This window comes from Pan troglodytes, chromosome 3, assembly GCF_028858775.2.
Source record: "Pan troglodytes isolate AG18354 chromosome 3, NHGRI_mPanTro3-v2.0_pri, whole genome shotgun sequence".
Classification (NCBI taxonomy): domain Eukaryota; kingdom Metazoa; phylum Chordata; class Mammalia; order Primates; family Hominidae; genus Pan; species Pan troglodytes.
Window position 1 is genome coordinate 59,502,416 of NC_072401.2, and position 19,932 is coordinate 59,522,347.

Sequence of the window (19,932 nt, forward strand, 5' to 3'; positions counted from 1 at the left end):
GAAGTTTGGTTTCCTGAGGTCAAGATGAATCTTTTTCAGTTTCCTTAATGTCATGATTGAAGGCGACTGGGGTAAATGAGGGAAGAGGAAACGAGTGGTCAGAGATACGTCTGAGTAATGTTAATAATACACATAACTCAAAGGTCATTACTTCTGCGTTTTCTTTAAAGGTGTATAAAGTTAAGATGCTGATGTGAGTGACCGAAGTGAAACATGTTATCTACATGTTTAGGTGCTCCAAAAAGTCAGAGAAGACTCTCCATGCTAATGGCTACTAGGCTGTTTACGGAGGTCTGGCTTGGCTCTACATTTTGTCATCCTACTTTGCTTCCTGTGTCAGGTGAGGAAATGCAAGATTTCCCCCAGGCACCTGGATTAATGCCCAACCATCCTCTAGAGAAGTTTATTGTAGGCTGTGCATATAAAGCAGATGTGTGTCAACCTTGCTGGATTATCTCTTGTGTTTATAATCCTCACATTTTTTTCTTCTTCTTTACCTTATCAACTAAAGACATCATAGACTATATCCAGCTAGTTTAGAATCAGCAGATGACCACTAGATGTAGGAACTCATCACAGAAGTGTAGTAGTAGCGGTAGGGTTCGGATGCTAAGACAAGAGGGTCACTTTTAGAGCCTCCCATATCCACCGCGTGCACCTTAACTTTACAGCAGACTTTAAAAGCTTTATCAATAACTTAGCAAGAGCATACAGAATAATTGATTACTTTACTGTAAGGAACTCATATCTGGTATCCAGGCTTGCAAATGCATACCTGTGCTGATGACGTCAAGAGTTTTCTGGGCCGGCCACAGTGCTCATGCCTATAATCCCAGCATTTTGGGAGGCCGAGGTGGATGGATCACTTGAGGTCAGGAGTTCGAGACCAGCCTGACCAACATGGTGAAACCCTGTCTCTATTAAAAATACAAGAATTAGCCATGCCTGGTGGCACACATTTGTAATCTCAGCTGCTTGGGAGGCTGAGGCACGAGAATTGTTTCAACTCGGGAGGTGGAGGTTGCAGTGAGCTGAGATGGCGCCACTGCACTCCAGCCTGGGCAACAGAGCAAGACTCTGTCTCAAAACAAAAACCAAAAAAAAAAAAAAAAAAAAAGAAAACAGTTATTTTCTGGAGAGACATTTTCCCTTCTTTTCACTGTGTGTTTTCAAATTCAAAATATGTGTTCTTTTGGTCACACTATACATTTTTAGAAAAAATATTTACTTATGCTCAAGACAGTTTGGAAGTGTCACACTGTACTTTTTACATTTTACATTGCAGCGTTCTCAGATGGTAGTTTAAGTATCAGTGTCTCATAAATTCAGATATGTCAACATATCTGCCAAAACAATTATGTGAACCCATGCATTCTGGTGAAATGTGAAGTGAGTATCTTGTAATGAAAGTACTCATATTGAGATTTCAAAAAAATCATTTGGAAAAATAAACTAGTGAAACAATAACATTTTTATTTTGAAAGGATAATTCTTAAAAGACAGTTTTATACAGAATAAGTTAATGAATTTTTCAATGTGTGATTAAAATATAAAACTGGACAGGGGAGGGGAATGTAAGCAGTAGGGGATGGCCTGGATAATCTACCTCTAAGATCCCTTCTAACGCTGAAATTCTATGATGGAAATGTTGCTGAATATATAAAACTACGGAGTGGTGGCTCATTCAGCATCCTAGACAGTCACCTTTCAGGAAAAGCAGACTACGGTGTTTTCATGGGAGTGTTGAAAGTCATTAAAAAATGAATTGATATATATTTATTGGGTACCTTCTATGTTGAAGACACTGTGCTAGGTACTTCAGAAGATTCAAGGGCAAGATTCCTTTTCTTAGGAAGTTTTCAACGTTGTGTTTCCCCAAATTTTTGAGATCTTGTTATGAAATCTGCCCCTGAAAATGTATCCTAAGAAATCTCTTAAAGTTATAAAGTATGTTTTTAGGTAATTCTGAGACTTTTTTCCTGCTCTAGGCAAGGGATATCCAGGTAATAGGCCAACATGTTATTAATAAGAATAATAATCCCTGATGTATTATAAGCAAGGCATATAGAAATATCCACTTTTCAAAATAATTTACACAATTTATTCAAGATACCAAGAAAGAGTGTCTGTAAGTAATTCTGCATGGACATGAAGAATGTTAGTAGTAGCACATACTGGTAGAATCCCTTATGCTGAACTAGTTAAAAAAAAAAAAAAAACTAAACATTGAGTTTTTATTTAAGACAGTGTTTCCCAAAATGTCTTCTACAGATCCTGCGGATTATGAATTGGCAGTGTGTGGCAAGTCCTAGTCTTTTTTCCTGGATGTGCAGTCTCAGAGCGGCAGTTTCTTCAGTTCCTCATTCTCCATCTTCCTAAGCCTTTTCCCTAGGCTGCTAGTTCTGGGTATCCTGCCTTCCCTTCTCCTTAAATACGTCTCTCTAACTGAACTGTGTCTACTTGGTAGAGACCCTAAGATAACTAAAAACAAAGTAGCTATCAGTGTCTACCATTTCCAAAATATATTCTGTAATGATGGTTAAGCTGGGTCAAGAAAAAATTAGGGTACGATTTGGAGAGTGGATACAAAAAGGAAGAGAGTGACATGCAGTCTTAAGATGAAAATGGTGTAACAGGGAAAAAGATAAATTGAAGGGAAGAAAGGAGTCAGAGAGGAGAGGGATTAGTTGGTAAGTGGTACATTGGGGGACAGAACAGATAGGTTGGAAGAGAGGAAGACATAATGGAGGAGGTAGACATAAAGAAGAGACTAGTAATGGTTCAAATAGCTAACTTAATATGTAAGAAGTGATACACAGAGAGAAAAAGATGAGGAATAGAAAGCTAAATACAGAATGGTTGAGGGAGAGAGAAAAGAAGGAAGAAAGCTAAGAAAAAGAAATGATAAAGGTAAAGAGAGTGGCAGTGGAAGAAAAAAAATGCTTGAAGAGAATATTGAGTAGGAAAAAAACCTGACAAGATCAACACAAGCAAAAAACATACAGTGCATCAGGACTATACTGATGTGTGGATCTCCATAAGTAGAATGGAAAGTTAATCTGCCTTTCAGTCTTGAAAAACCAATTTTGCAAGTATGGAACTTTGAGAGCAAAAGAAGTCATCAAGCAAAAGGAAACTAACTCAGACAAGTGACTTCCAAGTTTCGAGGCAGGGATGGTCATGGCCTTCTTGCTTTTTTAAGGTCTGCACTAATCTGTGAAAGTGCTAGATCTGGTGATCCCCAGAGGCCTAATCTCAGCTCCACCTGGGTCGCTACTCCTATTGCTGAGAGGGGAGAAAACTTAAGGATCACCAAGACAGTCAGATACTTAATTAAGTCTTGGGGAAAAAATTTTGGGAACCATTGGTATAGAATGTCAGTGATTTCTCTTTCCCCAAGAATGCTTGGTTGAATAACCCCTAGGCCTGAAGTAGTAAGCAGTCTTGTACCTGGTCCTGTACATTGGTCCCTCTTTGAAGGAATTCAAATGGACTGTGTTCATCTGCATCAAGTGGGTCTACATTTATACTCTTAAATTGTTCCTCAGTAGCTAACTCAACCAATGTGTTAGGATTTTCAGTAGGCGTAATTGAATCCCCATCAAATGGGCTTTGCCTTCCATCGCTAGATGGAGTTCCAGTGGTGGAAGAGTGATGGTTTGCTAATTTGGAGCCAAAGCATGGCAAATGCAGAATGTTAGATGGTCTTTGCTGTTGCCTCTCACTTTCATTTTCTTGGACTTGACTTTGGATGCCTTCTGGATTGGAGCCTTCATCAGGTGTACCAATAACAAGCTGCTCAGGAGTAAGGTCAATAGTTCTTTCATTGAGCTGGTTGTCTTCAAAAACTTGTTCCAGAATGTTGTTCCCATCTCCTCCAAGATCATTTTTGAGACAAGGTGTATTCTTTGATTGAAGGGAACTGGCTTCAGGAAAGGGCATAATTTCCTTTTGGCCCAGTTGATTCTTTATAGCACATGGTGTGTTCCTCCTCAGAGTGGACACATCATCTCTAAAAGGGTTTTGGCTTTCCCTCTTCTCTGAGCTGTTTCTTTGGCCTGGTAGGATGCTTGTTGGGGAGACGATATCTCTTGTCTGCTTGGTATGACTACCGTCTGTATACAGAGGACTGGTGTCTTGGTTCTCCCCAGGTGCAAGACCATAGGATGGAGTGTAGTCTTGTAGAGCTAGTGGATTGTCCTTGGGCCCTGTGGAGCTACCAGCACAGCAAGAGCCTCTCTGGCTTAGGTGAAATAAATGTGCTTCTTTTTGACCTGATGGGTAACTTGGTGGGATGAAGTTAGGGAAAGATGAATGTTCTCTCTCTGGAGAATTCATCCTAGTTATTTGCATGCCATAGTTCAAATTCTCACCTTCATGCCATATTGGATTTTTCTGAAGCCCAGCTGGGGTGTTACTGTAATAGGGCTGGTTACCTTTCTGGTCTGGTGGCCTAGCTGGGGCTTTTTGTATATGTGTTGCCTGATCCCAGATATTTCTGTTAAAATACGGCCTTCTTTCTCTCTGCCCTTGGGCTTGTATCCTGTGGTCCCAGGAATTCCGTGAAGGAGATAGAGTGCTTTCTTCTGGTCCAGCGGCATTATTAACGTAGTAGCCCCTGCTCTCTATAGGTGGTGGCATAGTAGGAGCTGTATTATATGATGGAAAATTCTCATCCGGGCTCCATGGGTAAAATTCACTATAATAAAAATCCTCCCTTGGTTTTGATGGATTATCTAAAGAATAGGGAAGATATTCCTTTGGCTGATTTGAGGTATATTGTTCACCTTCATAGTGCCTAACTGTTGGGCCTCCTTTGAAGCTCAACTCTTCACCCCATCTATTTTGTCCAGGAAAGACTTCATCTCCAGTTGGATCAACTGGGTCCTCTTCATTATAAGGGACTGTCTCCTTCTGGTCTGGGGTATTTATGGGGTAGAGTGGACTTTCTTTTTGCCCCATAGTATTGGGAGAATCATCTCTCTCATCCCATGTATTGCCTCTAAGGTACGGTGAGTTTTCCCTGGGATCATATGGGTTATATTCAGGGTAGAAAACACTTCCTCTAGAACCATGGGAAGGATGGGGTAAATGTTCTTCTTGCCTCCCTGGATCTTCCTTAAAAGGTGGAGAGATTTCTTGGTGGTCCCAAGTATTTCTTCCAGCAGGAAAATGTTCTTTTGCAGGAGAAGGGATTTCCTCAGGGTATACAGCAGGCTGATATGAGCTGTGCTTTAATTCTGGCTGATTAGTTTCTGATTCATATGGCATCCTTCTTGACCCTAAAACAATCCCTTTGGGCAAATTCTGGCTTTGGGTTTGTCCATCAGAATTTGGGACTTTTCTGGAATCTCCTCTTGGGTAATAGGAGTTTTCATGTTGATCAACAGAATTAAAATTTGGGACTGGCATATAACCCTCAGAGTGAGGCAGTTTATAATTGGATTTATTAACTTCATACTGTTGAGAGTTTCTCCAGGGGCTGGTTGGATTCTTTGTAGGAACTATTATTTGTTCTTTGGGACCCAGGGGCTTCTCCCTTGGATTTTGGATTTTTTCATTGCGAACAACAGGGCCAGGTTTGGGACCCAGTGGGGCAACAGTAGTTCCTACAGGGTGTTTATTTGGCCCCTGAGGCTTTCTTCTGAGATTTGCTGGATTTCCTGCATAATTGGGATAATTGCCTCTTGAAGTAGGAGGGTAAGCTTTGTGATAAACTGGATTTCCTGGACGAGCTACTTGTTTACCTTCCCAAGCAAAGGAGTTCCACCGAGGACCCCTTTGAACTTGTTGATTTCTGTAAAAAGGCCTATTCTGTCTGTGCCCCATGACAGTACCAGTGAAATACCACTGTCTTCCTGAAGGAAAATTTCTTACATTAGGATATGGATGATTTTCACGAATATTTGGCTGACTTGGTCTCCATGGGATTTGACTTCCTGGCCCTCCCTGGCCTGAAGCGTTGACTGCAGGGAGTGGGCCAATCCCATTTTGAGCTGGAGGGTTGTTCCCAGTGTTTAGTCCTGGGGTACTGTTTCCTGTGGGGCTGGTGTCATTTCCTCCCTGACTCCCTTTAGGATTTGGTTGGGTAGAATTCGTCTCAGTGACTGTTGAATTAGCTGTGGGTTCTGTGCCTGGACTTTCTGCTTTAGGAGGATCTTCTTCTTTGGGTTTTTCAAAATCTTGTTCAAACATTTCTTCTGAATAATAAGGAGGGCGACCCCCAAAGCCATGATATCCAAAATATCCAAAGTAAGGATTCTGTAGGAAAGAAAATGGAAATCAATAATTGCCCTTTGTTTCCCACAATGGTGTTTGGAATTTTTTAGTATAACAGGGAAATCTTATCAGCCACATGTTTCTTTTAACATCATTAGCTTTACTTTCTTTCTTGAACTTTGATTCTTCCTTGGTTTCCATGACCATACTCTTTCTGGTTCTCTCTCCTGGTATTTTTTTCTGACCACTGCTCAGCTTTCTCTTTTTAGGCCTTATACATCTGAGGGGTTTTGTTTGTTTTTCTGTTTTGTTTTTAATGATTTCATCCTCCATCCTCCTAATTTTTCTGTTCTGTTTTTACATACCTCTTTTAAGAATTCTATTGCGCCTGTAATCCCAGCACTTTTGGAGGCCGAGACAGGTGGATCATGAGGTCAGGAGTTCGAGACAATCCTGGCCAACATGGTGAAACCCCGTCTTTACTAAAAATACAAAAATTAGCTGGGCATGGTGGTGCAGGCACCTGTAGTCCCAGTTACTCAGGAGGCTGAGGCAGGAGAATCGCCTGAACCCAGGAGGTGGAGGTTGCAATGAGCCCAGATCGTGTCACTGCATTCCAGCCTGGCAACAGCGAGACTCCATCTCAAAAAAATAAATAAATAAATAAATAAATAAAATAAAAAAAATAAAAGAAAGAAAGAAAGAAAAAAGAATTCTATTGCGTCAGCCCATGCTTTTAATAGGCATAGATTGCTAACAACTCCCAAAGGCATAATTCTAACCCACAACACTCTCACCCAAGGTTGAGGCAGCAAAACATCTCCACTAAAGATTTCATGAGTACCTCCAACTGAATGCACCCAGAACTGGGCTCATCTCCTGTGAAATCTCCTCCTCCGATGTTCTATATTTAAGCAACATTCACCACTATCTGTACAGTTTCTTAAGTTTCTGCTCTCTCTTAGTACTTCAGACTATTAATAATCAGGTCCTATAAAATCTAAACTTTCATCTTTGTTCCCACTTCCTTAATCCACAGTACCCCTGAACTGTTACAGTAGTTTTCTTACTGGCTACTCTGGATGCAGTCTTACTTTCCTTTAATCTTGCATCTGCACTGCCATCAGAGTATTAGAGGCTGAGAGTGGGTATATGGAAATTTGGCCCCTTTCCTCTTTAAATTTGTATTTAAAGTTCTCCTTTACAAAATAAACTCTAAATCCCTGAACATAACATCAAAGCAGTACGACATGCTGCTAAACAGTGGGGCTCTAGACAGATGTGCATTAAAATCCCCATTCCACCAGTATTAGTACTATGACTCTGGGCCAACCTTGGTTTATTCATTTGTAATATGGAGATGATAATAAAATAGCGTCTACCTCATAGGTTGTCATGAGGGCCAAATGAGACAAAATAAGTACAGCTCAGTGCCTGGTACTTAGTAAGTGCCTAATAAGTGTTATATATTATATAATAATAATACAATTTTTTATAATAATCTGGGCTATAACTATTACATTCAGCCTCATTTCCTCCCCCTTGCACTTTATGCAGTTGCAAATCACAACTACGCTGAATTCTCTGGGTTCTCTATTCTTTTTATGTTTCAGTGCCTTTGCACATGGCTTATTCATATTGAAACTTCTTCCATTGACACATTTATTCCTCCTGGCAAATTTGACTCATCCTTCAGAGCTCAGTTTGACTTCTACCTTCTGTGTCTTGACTTCCATGGGCAGAATTAGGTCCTATTCCTAGGAGTCCACAGCAGTACAGATTTCTGTCATCACAATTATCCCACTGAATTTCAGTTTCCTATTTTCCTGGGATTCTTCCATTTAATTCTCCCATGTGAAGGTTTTGAATGAAAACATTATGCTTCTCATCCTTGTTTTCCAGTACCGAGGAGAGTGGGATGTTCTTAATAAATTTTCATTTAATGAATGATTTAATCATCACGAACTCAGTCAGTATGTTTGTTAGACATTTGTGTGGCATTTAGATCATTTGATTTTTCTTTTTAAAACAAATGCAATATAAAGAAAAGTATTTTAATCCCCATTTGTGGATGGAGATGAGAAAGACAGGCAAGGAAATATCTCCCAAGATCATGCAGGAAATCAGGTAGTGCCCTCAAGAGGTAGAATACAGACATCTTAGTTTTTGAGACAGGGTTTTTCTTTGTTGCCCAGGCTGGAGTGCAGTGGCAAGATCAGGGTTCACTGCAGCCTTGAATTCCCAGGCTAAAGTGATCCTCCCACTTCAGCCTCCTGAGTAGCTGGGACCACAGGCGCGTGACACCACATTCACCTAACATTTATTTTATTCTCCCTATGTTGCCCAGGCTGGTCTTGAAATCCTGGGCTTAAGTGATCGTCCTGTCTCAGCCTCCCAAAGTGTTGGGATTACAGGTGTGAGCCATTGTGCCTATCTAAATTCAGATTTCTTTCCTTTTTTGTTTTTTGAGACTGAGTCTCGCTCTGTTGCCTAGGCTAGAGTGCAATGATGTGATCTCAGCTCACTGCAACCTTCCCCCCCTGGGTTCAAGCGATTCTTCTGCCTCAGGCTCCACAGTAGCTGGGATTACAGGCCAGCACCACCACACCCAGCTAATTTTTGTATTCTTAGTAGAGATGGGATTTCACCATCTTGGCCAGGCTGGTCTCAAACTCCTTACCTCAAGTGATCCACCTGCCTCAGCCTCCCAAAGTGCTGGGATTGCAGGTGTGAGCCACCCGTGCCTGGCCTAAATAAAAGCTTCTTAAAGCCTGTGATAACTGCCTGGATCTTTCTGCTTCCTTTCTTATGTTACTCATATGAAAATTAGAAGTGCCACTTTCTAGGTTGCATACAATTATCTGAATCATTTTTATTTGGGGTTATTTCATGATATATTTGAGAGCGCCTTATACCATTACTGACACAATAATCTTCAATGTTATTTTAAGAACAATCTCTGCCAGTTGCAGTGGCTCATGCCTGTAATCCCAGCACTTTGGGAGGCTGAGGTGGCTGGATCACTTGAGGCCAGGAGTTCGATACTAGTCTGGTCAACATGGTGAAATCCCATCTCTAAAAAAATACAAAGATTAGCCAGGTGTGATGGCACACACCTGTAATCTCAGCTACTCGGGAGGCTGAGGTATGAGAATTGAATTGCTTGAATCCAGAAGGTGGAGGTTGCAGTGAGCCGAGATCGTGCCACTGCACTCCAGCCTGGATGACAGAGCGAGACTCTGTCTTACAAAAAAAAAAAAAAAAAGAAAGAAAGAAAGAAAAGAAAGATAAGAAATTGGCAGTCATTGCAGGGACTGAGCAGAGGAGCAACAAGATGAGACTATTGTTTTCACAGGGTCACTTTGGCTGCCATGCTAATAATAGACTGTGGGAGATGAAAAGACTTACTTACAAAATGTATATATACATAATCTTAAAGCTGAAAAGGACCTCTTAGAGCAGGTAATGCCAACCTCTCTTTTGTTTGAGATAGTCTCGCTCTGTCACCCAGGCTGGAGTGCAGTGGTGCTATGGCTCACTGCAACCTCCACCCCCAAGGCTCAAGTGATCTCCCACCTGTCTCAAAAAAAAAAAAAAAAAAAAAAAGAACAATCTGTCGCCCACTCTCCAGTCAAGCTATTAAGTTACCACAGTTCACTGAGGACATATCACATATTTAGGGAAAAAGAAGTAAGCTCCAGGGGGGTGGGGTGCTATGCCATAATCACTAAAATGACTTTTTAGATGACATAGAGCTGGAATATTAAGAGTATATCACTCTGTGATATACATTTGGTTCTTCTCCTAGTGTGGTATAGTGAAAAGGCCATTGAGCAGAGTAACAGAAGACTTGGGTTCTGGGTTCAGTTTATCCAGTAACTTAAAAGTGAAATTGAGTAGTAATTGATTTTTCTTGGCTTCAATTTATTTGTATTAATATAATCAGGAAGTTAGAGATCACTTAATTTCCTCTTGAGGATAACATTCTAAGAAACTCTTACTTCTTTCTCTGTTTATCACTGTCTGGAGTCCAGCATCAATCTTTGGACCACTGGCTTGATTTGTTTCACTTTTTTATTTTCTAAAAATCATGGAAGCTTGAGCTACAGGTTCATGTGTTGGATTTTAACTTTCTTATTAGATGTGGATAAAAAAGCAGGGGTGAATGGACTGTAATTTCTAGTGGAGAATGTAGTTTTACTTGTACTTACCCCCCCTTCTTCATTGCTCATTGGTGGGCGTCCATAACCTGGTGGTGGTAACCTCTGAGAAGTGAAAAACACAGTGAATACAGGAGAAAACCACGTTCGATGCTGCCATTTGTTTGTAAGACTCAGGGTGTCTAAAAATAGCTCAAGTCAATGATTGAGCTCAGTTAGTACTCTGAGCTTTTAGCGTTTGAGTTATTAGCTCTCACAGTCCAGCTGCTAAGAATTATGATCTAACAGTGAATACTGGTAAATACAAAGGCTTCAGCTGGATCCTAGATTATCCTACTTAAAATACTCTGTATGGCTGCATCTGTTGGCAATCCTCCTTACCACCTCTAACACTCAAAAACATACCCTCCACAACCCCCAACAAACACACACCATGCACACACATACAGAGAGAGGGTGAGAGAGAGAAATTTGAGTGCTGTTAGAATCCAAGTATCCATATTAGAACATCTAATAATAGAGATTAAGTAACGATGTTATTTTTAGAATGTGGCTTCATGTTTAGGGGGACAAACTCCAAACTGACAATCCTTGAATTATTACTATGATATTTTTATTTGACTAAAGTTAACTCTCCTAATCAAACTTGGAGGCCGAGTTTCTGCTTCTCAAGTTTTATGTAGATGAGATTAATAGTTACTTCAGCATGAGAATCATGTTTATCTGTTTTTAAAATCTTTACCTTTACTGCCTTAATTTCCTTAGTTCAGCGTAGCCAGTAAAAGGAAGTCACTCTTTTAAGGAGGAAAAATGTAAGGAACTCTTACTCCTTAAAATGAATTGTTCCTCACTGATAAAAAGCCTTCTTGGTAATAGAGTTGTAGACAAGGAAAACCTATGTCATAGCTGAATGAACAGTTAACAAATATTTCCTGTTGTTTTGTTTGTTTAGCAGCAACTGGCCTTTAACATTCTTTAGTTCAAAAAGTTTATTTTGCCATTCGTATTTTTAATGCCTATGATGCAATTTCAATATTATTTTTTATTTTAATGATTTTAAACGTTTAAGATTCTTTGAGGCTTCTTGTAAATAATATTTTGCAAGATCTCTTTTTTTTTTTTTTTTTTTTTTGAGACGGAGTCTCGCTCTGTCACCTAGGCTGGAGTGCAATGGCACGATCTCGGCTCACTGCAACCTCTGCTTCCTGGGTTCAAGTGAGTCTCCTGCCTCAGCTTCCTGAATATCTGGGATTACAGGTGCCCGCCATTACGCCCAGCTAATTTTTGTATTTTTAGTAGAGACGGGGTTTCACCTTGTTGGTCAGGCTGGTCTCGAACTCCTGACCTCAGGTGATCCGCCTGCCTCGGCTTCCCAAAGTGCTGGGATTACAGGCATGCACCACCATGCCTGGCAAATTTTTGTATTTTTAGTAGAGACGGGATTTCACCATGTTGGCCAGGCTGGTTTTGAGCTCCTGACCTCAAGTGATCACCCACCTCGGCCTCCCAAAGTGCTGGGATTACAGACGTGAGCCACCTTGCCCAGCCCCAAGATTCTTTATAATGATATATCTGTGGCTAGAAACAGTAAGATAGGATGAAAATGTCTAATCATAGCTCACCCTGTGGTTTTCAAACTCCATTTTGTCCTGTGTCCCAGTTTCCCCATTACATTAAATGAAGATAATTTGTGTGTTTTTAAAAAATTTCTTAAGGATGTGGGGAAATAGTAATGAAGTAGTGCAACTTTTTAAAATTAATTTATTAGCTAAGTTATCAGTATCTGTTTGGCGATTTAGGTTGTATTTATGTCACCAATTTGTCTGAGTATGAAATTCAAAAAATTCTCTATTCTTTTTCTGCATGATTACTGATGCGCTGGTTTTGTTTCATACCATCTACTGATTGGTATATGGTATTCCATTAGAATGTATGAATTTATATTAATTTAAATTATAACATGCTAATATTATTTTTCACTTACAGTGTAAAGAAAAAAAAATTTCTCACCTGTGGAATTTGCCATGGTGGTTGTTGATAGGGGAATAGCCCATTTCCAAATGGTGGGAATGCCTAGAGAGAAAGAAAGAATCAGAGTGATGTGGTATTGAAAAGAATACATAAAAAAATGAAGGAAACTAACTACAATTGAAACTTGGGAGTCTACATCTCCCTTTGCATTAAACTGTGTTTTTTATAGGGCAAAGACGATAATGATAATAACAATTAGTATTATTGGACACACATTCCAGGCTCTGTGCTGAGCATTTTATATTGTTAAACTCATTTCATCCTCATATAACCATAGAAGATATAAACTATTACTATTCCCATTTTACTAAGAACATGAAGTTCAGAGAAGTTTGGTCACTTGCCTAAAATCTCATTGCTTGTAAATCACTGAAGCCAGGATTCCAATCCAGGAGTGTCTTTTCATTCAATTTTGTACTCCCTATGTCTGTAATAGTGTCTGATAATAAGTGTTAACTGACCAAAAGCCAGTACTTTCTTTTTATTTTTTTGAGACAGAGTCTTGCTCTGTTGCCCAGGCTGGAGTGCAGTGGCGTGATCTTGGCTCATTGCAACCTCCACCTCCCGGGTTCAAGCGATTCTTCTGCCTCAGCCTCCTGAATAGCTGGGATTACAGACACGCACCACCAAGCCCAGCTACTTTTTGTATTTTTAGTAGAGACAGGGTTTCACCATGTTGGCCAGGCTGGTCTTGAACTCCTGACCTCAGGTGATCCACCTACCTTGGCCTCCCAAAGTGTTGGGATTACAGGTGTGAGCCACCACGCCCGGCCTAAAAGCCAGTATTTTCGAAGCTCCCTCCACACTGGATGAGATCTTGAGAAACCATTTGCACACCTTCTTACCTTATGTCATACTAGTACTGGAAGCAATGTTAATTTAAGAGCAATATTTTAGAGCATCAAAGCACAGATTTGGATGAAACTTCGAAACCATTTAGTTTACTCATGGGGAAACTGGAACCTAGAAAGGTGAAGTAACTTGTTCAATAGCATACAACTAATAAGGACCAGGCATAGGACTTGAACCTTTGATTCTCGACTGTTAGATTAGTGCTCATATTATTACACCATGTTGTCTCTGTAATTTAAAAGGAGCTTTTAAAAGGCAACAGTATTTGGGTAATTTCAACCAAACAAGATTGGAGTCGACTTGCCATGCAGTTTTGGATGCATGTCAAAACAAACATTGGTATTGCAACAGAGTACCTGCATTGAAGTGTGTATATGGGGGTGGCATGGCCCTCCAAATCTCTCCGAGGCCATTTACAGATATGAAATTTTTCTGTGCAAGTCTCACCTGAGGGGGTTGAGCTTCCTCTTCGGGCTGAGGTTGATTATGTGACGGCTGCTTCAAAGGCCGCTTTTGTGGTGGCTTTTTTGACTGAGTCTGGTTGGGTTTCTGGGTTTCTTGGGTCTGATCAGTCTTGTTATGACGTTTGGGTGCTGAGGATTTCCGTGGATGCCATGTGTTGGGTGGTGGCTGAGGCCACACGGGCATCTGGTACTGTGGAAATTGCTGAGGGAGACCGTTTCCAAAGAAGGGCCCCAGGTGTGCCATCTGAAAGGGTAGCAAATAATAGTGAAATCATAATAGAGCTGTGATTCAGGCTGTCTCCATCCTCTAATGTCAGCCTCTAAAACTCAGCCAAAGAGCTTAAAAGTCCTATGGAACTTGACTTAACTATGGAAGCTTCCAGATCTTTAGTTAGAATTTCCTTACACATTGTCTTACAGAATGAACTTCCGTCTTCTAGAAAGCCAAACAACCAAAACAAACCAAAAGGCAGAATTAGGTGGGAAATCTCAGTTTAAGAATTTGACTGATGGTTTTCTAACTCTGAAACCCTAACTCAGGTCAGAAGTATACAAGTCAGGTTACAGAAGATTTAATGTTGTATTCAGAACCCATGTGATTTGTTATAAGGCTGGATGAAGAAGAGAAAAAACAAAAATAAGATAAAGGAAGTGAGACTGTAAACAAAAAAATAAAAAACAAGAAAAAAAGGAAAAGAGAGGATAAAAATTCAGTCTGTGTAAACACACTTATATGGTGTCTATGGTTCTTGGTTACAGGTGGATCCTCATTAAATCCATTTTTGTTATCAGAATCACCACAATTACAAAGTTGGGCAGGGAAGCAAAAGTAGTTATAATCTAAAAATGTTAATTTATAAATTTATGATAATTTATAAAAATGCTAATTTCTAAATTTATGATAATTTATGAATGATCAGTCTTGCAACATCAGTTCTCATTCCAATATTTCCTCCCTGGTTTAACACCTGTCTCTATCCCCAGTCTTCATTAATTAGTCTCTTGCTATCTATTAGATGATGTACCCACGCTTTGTGGATTGATGAAATTCAAAATTGCAAATATTGCACTAAGACACAGGATTTCATGACAACTAAGTTGGTAAAAATTTCAAATCACAGGTAAAGTCACTAAAACTAAAAACAAGGGTATGAAAAAGTTGAGCCAATCAAAAGTCGAGGAAGAGGAAATTTACAATGATTATTTTAGGCAAAGAGCTTTAAAAGAGAATGACTTGGATAAAAAGGGTTACAAAAAAATGGATGTAGTCCTTGATTTTCCCCTCAAAATGGCCCTCATGATCATTCCATGGAAATCAAAAGTGATGTGTAGTGTTATTGTGCTAACATACAATTTTATCAGAAAAATTGTGCCAAAGAACCACCTGATACTTGTCTGTTCTGACAATTAGCATACAGTGACAAGAATAACCTATATTTATTTAAATAACATAAAACTTGCTTCATAACTGTAGTGTTATCTTTCAAGATAATCCAAGTAAAACTTACCCCCCACCAATACTTACTATGTTATTTTTATTGTCATTATTTGTGACATCTTATGTGATATTTTCCCAGAACCATCTTTTCTTGACTATACATTTGAGACTCAGTCTCAAATAAATAACACTTCTCATTAATAATTATTTTGATTTACATGAAAGAACAATAGTAATGAATAAGAAGAAAATTTGGTGTGAGAGGATAGGGGCAATAATTTTTCCACCTTGAAACTTTTGTAACGATTACATTATACTTAAAACATGTGGATTGGTGTCTCTATTGGCTAAGGCAAACTTTATAATGCAGTTATCTAGATAAACAAGAAATCATCAGAAATAACATAAAGAAAAACTTACATGTGGGCCGTTCATAAAGGTGAATTGATTATACCGCATCATCTGCAACCAAAGGAATCCATTAATGTGATACAAAGTGAAACTTTTATTAAATCAATGCACAAATCGTAAGAAATAAGTAAAATTTCTTTTTTTAACCTTAGAACTTCCCAGTGTAAAAATTTCTGATCTTAATGCACAACAGTCATATTACCTTTCCCTACTTATGCTTGAATTTTAAGTAAGTATACAATTAAAGAAGCTTCTCAGGCACTTTAACTTTTAAGTCAGAATTTTATTTTGAGAAGAATCAATAAAGAATCATAGAAAATAAAAATCTGGTCTACTGTAAAGTTTTTGAATGTTCTGTTCTATTAGAGTTCAGGATTTGAGAACATGAGAATTATGTGACAAGATGATTCATCTTTCCGATATGTGTTGAATTTGATTAACGATCTGGGATATGAATCATGTGAAAGGTATTTCTATTTTTAAGCATCTACCTTCTAATAACCCTTGGTACAATTGGTCACTTTTGCTAGCTAAAAAACTTAGCAGATAAGGTAACATCAACTAGATTTTAACACAAATCCACATTTACCTTGAAAAGGAACACTGAAGTACATAGGTTGGCTGATGGCTGGGGAAATTACTACTTTGCCTCGATTTGAGAGTTTAAGACTTTCAACTCTCCCTCTTTTTACCTTTTTCATAAGAAATATATATCAGACAATTTTCCAATATTCTCCTTTTTAGTAAATGTGTAGGATAGGACTCTGGATAACTTCTCCTCTGAGACTGAACATACATACCTCCTCACTTTTACTGCTAAATCCAGGCATTCGGGGCATGTGCATCTGGAAGTAAGAGAATGTCAGTGACAAATGCAGAACATCAGTTGAAATAAGCTCAACAATTGTTCCTAAGCTATGCAACGACAAAGAGAAGAGCTAACATTTAAAAAATACTCACTGGCATAGCAACAGAATTACCAAGAAGCCCTAGAAAGACCAGGAGAATCTTCATTTTTCCTTTTGGTACCTAGAATAAAAAATTGATTTTTATTTTTGGTCTGTGAAATAAGTATGCTTAGGGCAGTCTGCACTTATCTAAGTACTAGCCTACTTGTCTGTCAAGGAGAGTATGGAAATGGATGGGGCCCCTGCTGCCATTTTTCTTTTATGTCAAGAAACTATTAGACAGTTATCACCTGGTACTTTTCAAGCTGCCAAAAGAGTCAGATTAAAAGGAAATATAAGAGTTTGTGTGTGAGAGAGAGAGACAGGGAAAGAGAGAGAGACAGAGAGAGAGAGAGAGAAAGAGAGAGATTTCATAGCACCAGAATGTGAAAATTAGAAATTAGGAGGTTATCCCCCAAATAGGAATATTAATGGGTTTGAGTTTCTAGTTACTAGTTGATTTATAAAGAAATAGTGATGTCCAACTACATTCATTGTACAGAATAATCTGTTTCAGGAGGGCACACTCCAAAATCAAAACTTTGTGCTACTTTCTAAGATGTTATAGATAATATTCTGTTATATAGAGACTAAGTAAACTGGAATATTCAGAATCTTATTTTTTTCCTGGTTTCCTCTATTGTTCCTATTATTATTATTATCATCATCATTACTTCCTTTAAAAATCACTTATGTGGCCAGGCGCGGTGGCTCACGCCTTAATCCCAGCACTTTGGGAGGCTGAGGTGGGCGGATCCCCTGAGGTCAGGAGCTCGAGACCAGCTGAGCCAACATGGTGAAACCTTGTCTCTACTAAAAATACAAAAATTAGCCGGGTGTGGTGTCTCACACCTGTAATACCAGCCCCTTGGGAGGCTGAGGCAGGAGAATCGCTTGAACCCAGGAGGAGGAGGTTGCAGTGAGCCAAGACCGTGCCATTGCACTCCAGCCTGGGCGACAGAGCGAGACTCTGTCTCAAAAAAAAAAAAAAAAAAAAAAAATTCACTTATGCTCTAAGATGGTTAGGAAAATAGGAAGAAATAGGAAATAGGCAGAATAGTAAATTTATCTCTTTATTAGATACCTTGATTAAACATATAGACTTATGTATGGAGTTTGGAGATTGTTTTTAAAGGGGTTCATTCATTTATCCCACTCTAGTTAATTATGAAAGACTTGTAAAATTAAGTCTCGTATTTACATCTTGGAACAAGGTTTATTCTGAAACATTTACGTGAGTAATTTCTTAAGAAAACTTTCTATTTGCATATACAATAGAGGAAAATAAAAGGTTTTAATCAGAATGATTCATTTTCATCGTATATCAGATATAGCCCATTTCCTAGCAGAGTAACCAACATGTAGACACCCAGTTGTTCATTCCTTTCGTTCTTTCTTCCTTTTCTGGACATAAAATCTATCTAGCATAATTGGAGCCAATGCTCACCCTTCTGTTTACTTCCTATAGGAGCAACATAAATGACGCTTTAGCATTTTTATAATGGACATTTTCCTAAATTGTGGGTGTAATCAGTTATCTTTCATACATTAGAAAAATTGGCAGAATGTAATTAAACAAAGGAAGCAGTAGTATGTAAATACCTTTCCTACTATTTAAAGATTTTCAGAGTTAGAACATCATAGAGAATGAAAATAACAGCTGAATCTAGTGTGTTTAGTATAGGTTACAACAATATGTGGAAACTAATAAAGAGAATACTGGTGAAAGCTTTCTTTGCTAAATGTTTCTAAGATTATGGCCCAAGATTTAAGGGTGCTTTTGGATGGTTAATTTCTGCCTTGCTTAATCAGTCATCTCATCTCTCTAGTAGCTGTCACAGTGATTCTTGATAACATATGTAGCCTTTATATTTGCAAGTAGAAAACTCATTTTCTCTTTTGTAAAATTAATATATTATGTTGGATGACTGAGATCCCTTCCATCTCTAAAAGTTAGTGATTAAAGTCTATAATTAGTTATTTTTTGAGTTGAAAGTAACACTCATAATGATTGCCACAAAGTACAATGACTGTGTAAGTTCTTCTTGCATTCCATCTGTGAAAGCAGATGCTCTTTGAGTCTTCTGATACATTTCAGTAGTGTTTGGCCCTCTCAAGTGTATTTCTGACAGTATCTAGTTTGAGAACCTGTATGTATTGGCAAAAATAAATGAAAGTACTCACCAAGTTATCTAGTTTAGGAAAAGAGGTTCCAAGCCTGCAACGAAGCACCAACATTTTTTTTCAGCAAAATTTTTATAAGCCTTTAAGAAAAATACAGCTTTAGCCTGAGAAGAAACTAAAATATAGAAATGGAACAAATAAATGAAATGAATAGCAAAGCTTCAGTTCTAAGGCAGCACGTCATGTTAATTATTTTATCCAGTCATACCTGTATTAGGGGGCCACAAAATCAAGTTTAATCTTCTGTTGCTTTAAAAGTAGGATGAAAGCTAAATCAGAGAGGAAATGACACAGGCACTGTATTTTGAGATACTTCTAGGGCGATGTTGACAAAACTAGACTTCACTATGGGGAAATGTACAAAGTCACAGTAGTAAAGGAGGTCTAAGAAGGCTGGAAAAAACTTACAAGAAAAACAAATACACCAAATAAACCAAGGAGTTTAAAGTTTTATCAGAAGATTAGTCTGCATACAATGATTATACAACCAACAAGAAGGAATGCAATAAGGAGAATTAACCAACATCTATGAATTAAATTCATTATTTGACACTATATGTAATTTATGTTGATAATCTCTAATACTCACCCAATGCCAATTAGAAGCTGTAATATATAAAAAATAATTTTTACTTGAATTTTGTTAGCTTGCCTTTGAAATATATTCTTAATGGTCTATAGTGGAAATAACTACAAATTGCTGAAGCCAGGGAGATCTCAAGAAGCAAGATACATTTATTTCTTAATAATAAAACAAAAATTCTTCACTCAGATATCATGTTCAGTATCAAAAAGGCTCAAAATAAAACGATTCCTCCTTGTCAGAAAGCTTGGCACAGCAAGGTTCCATTTAAGCACTGTGGTAGACCTGCATAACCAATCAGCTTTGAGGAAAATGGTTTTGCCATCACAAGAGTTTAAGGTAAAAAACACACATCGAATTTAAAATCTAGAATGTGTTATTATAGGAGCTGTCAAGTCAAGTCTCTTATTACGTATAATAACAGTCCAGGAAAATGAGCTTACAGCAGTAAGATTTAGAAGATGCTTCCCTTGGTGAATTTGGCTTTCAAGGTATAGAAACTATGTTTATAACAAAGATATTTCAGGAACAAAGGCGAATATTAACTGTATGCTATTGTCATAAGTCAGTTGCCTTCATCAAAAGGCAGGCTAATATATATATTTACTTAATATACATTTTATATGTAATTAAAATGAACTGG

The 19,932-nt window shown here is 38.4% G+C and overlaps 1 protein-coding gene across 2 annotated transcripts; it reads right to left on the minus strand.

Annotated features, from left to right (window-relative positions):
- Positions 1 to 1,453: 1,453 nt before the first annotated feature.
- Positions 1,454 to 18,996, minus strand: ENAM (enamelin). Of its 2 annotated transcripts, XM_063809591.1 has the most exons (9): positions 18,915 to 18,996; positions 18,707 to 18,740; positions 16,536 to 16,604; positions 16,376 to 16,420; positions 15,585 to 15,626; positions 13,710 to 13,970; positions 12,390 to 12,452; positions 10,431 to 10,484; positions 1,454 to 6,261 (listed from the first exon to the last, which is right to left on the minus strand). In XM_063809591.1, exons 3-9 carry the CDS (start codon positions 16,587 to 16,589, stop codon positions 3,421 to 3,423), a joined length of 3,360 nt encoding a protein of 1,119 aa, XP_063665661.1. In that variant the 5' UTR covers positions 16,590 to 16,604; positions 18,707 to 18,740; positions 18,915 to 18,996; the 3' UTR covers positions 1,454 to 3,420. The 2 variants fall into 2 exon arrangements, with proteins under 2 accessions (XP_063665661.1, XP_016807102.2); XM_016951613.4 differs by lacking the exon at positions 18,915 to 18,996 and having other exon boundaries at positions 18,707 to 18,760.
- Positions 18,997 to 19,932: the final 936 nt, after the last annotated feature.

Bases quoted from the DNA above. Each gene is read 5' to 3' on its own strand.
- ENAM (XM_016951613.4), bottom strand. From the start codon at position 18,760: ATGTTGGTGCTTCGTTGCAGGCTTGGAACCTCTTTTCCTAAACTAGAT. The intron at 12,453-13,709 runs GTGAGACTTGCA...CTTTCTCTCTAG, and splicing joins AGGAAGCTCAACCCCCTCAG to GCATTCCCACCATTTGGAAA. The intron at 6,262-10,430 runs GTAAGTACAAGT...TCTTTCCTACAG, and splicing joins TGAGCAATGAAGAAGGGGGG to AATCCTTACTTTGGATATTT.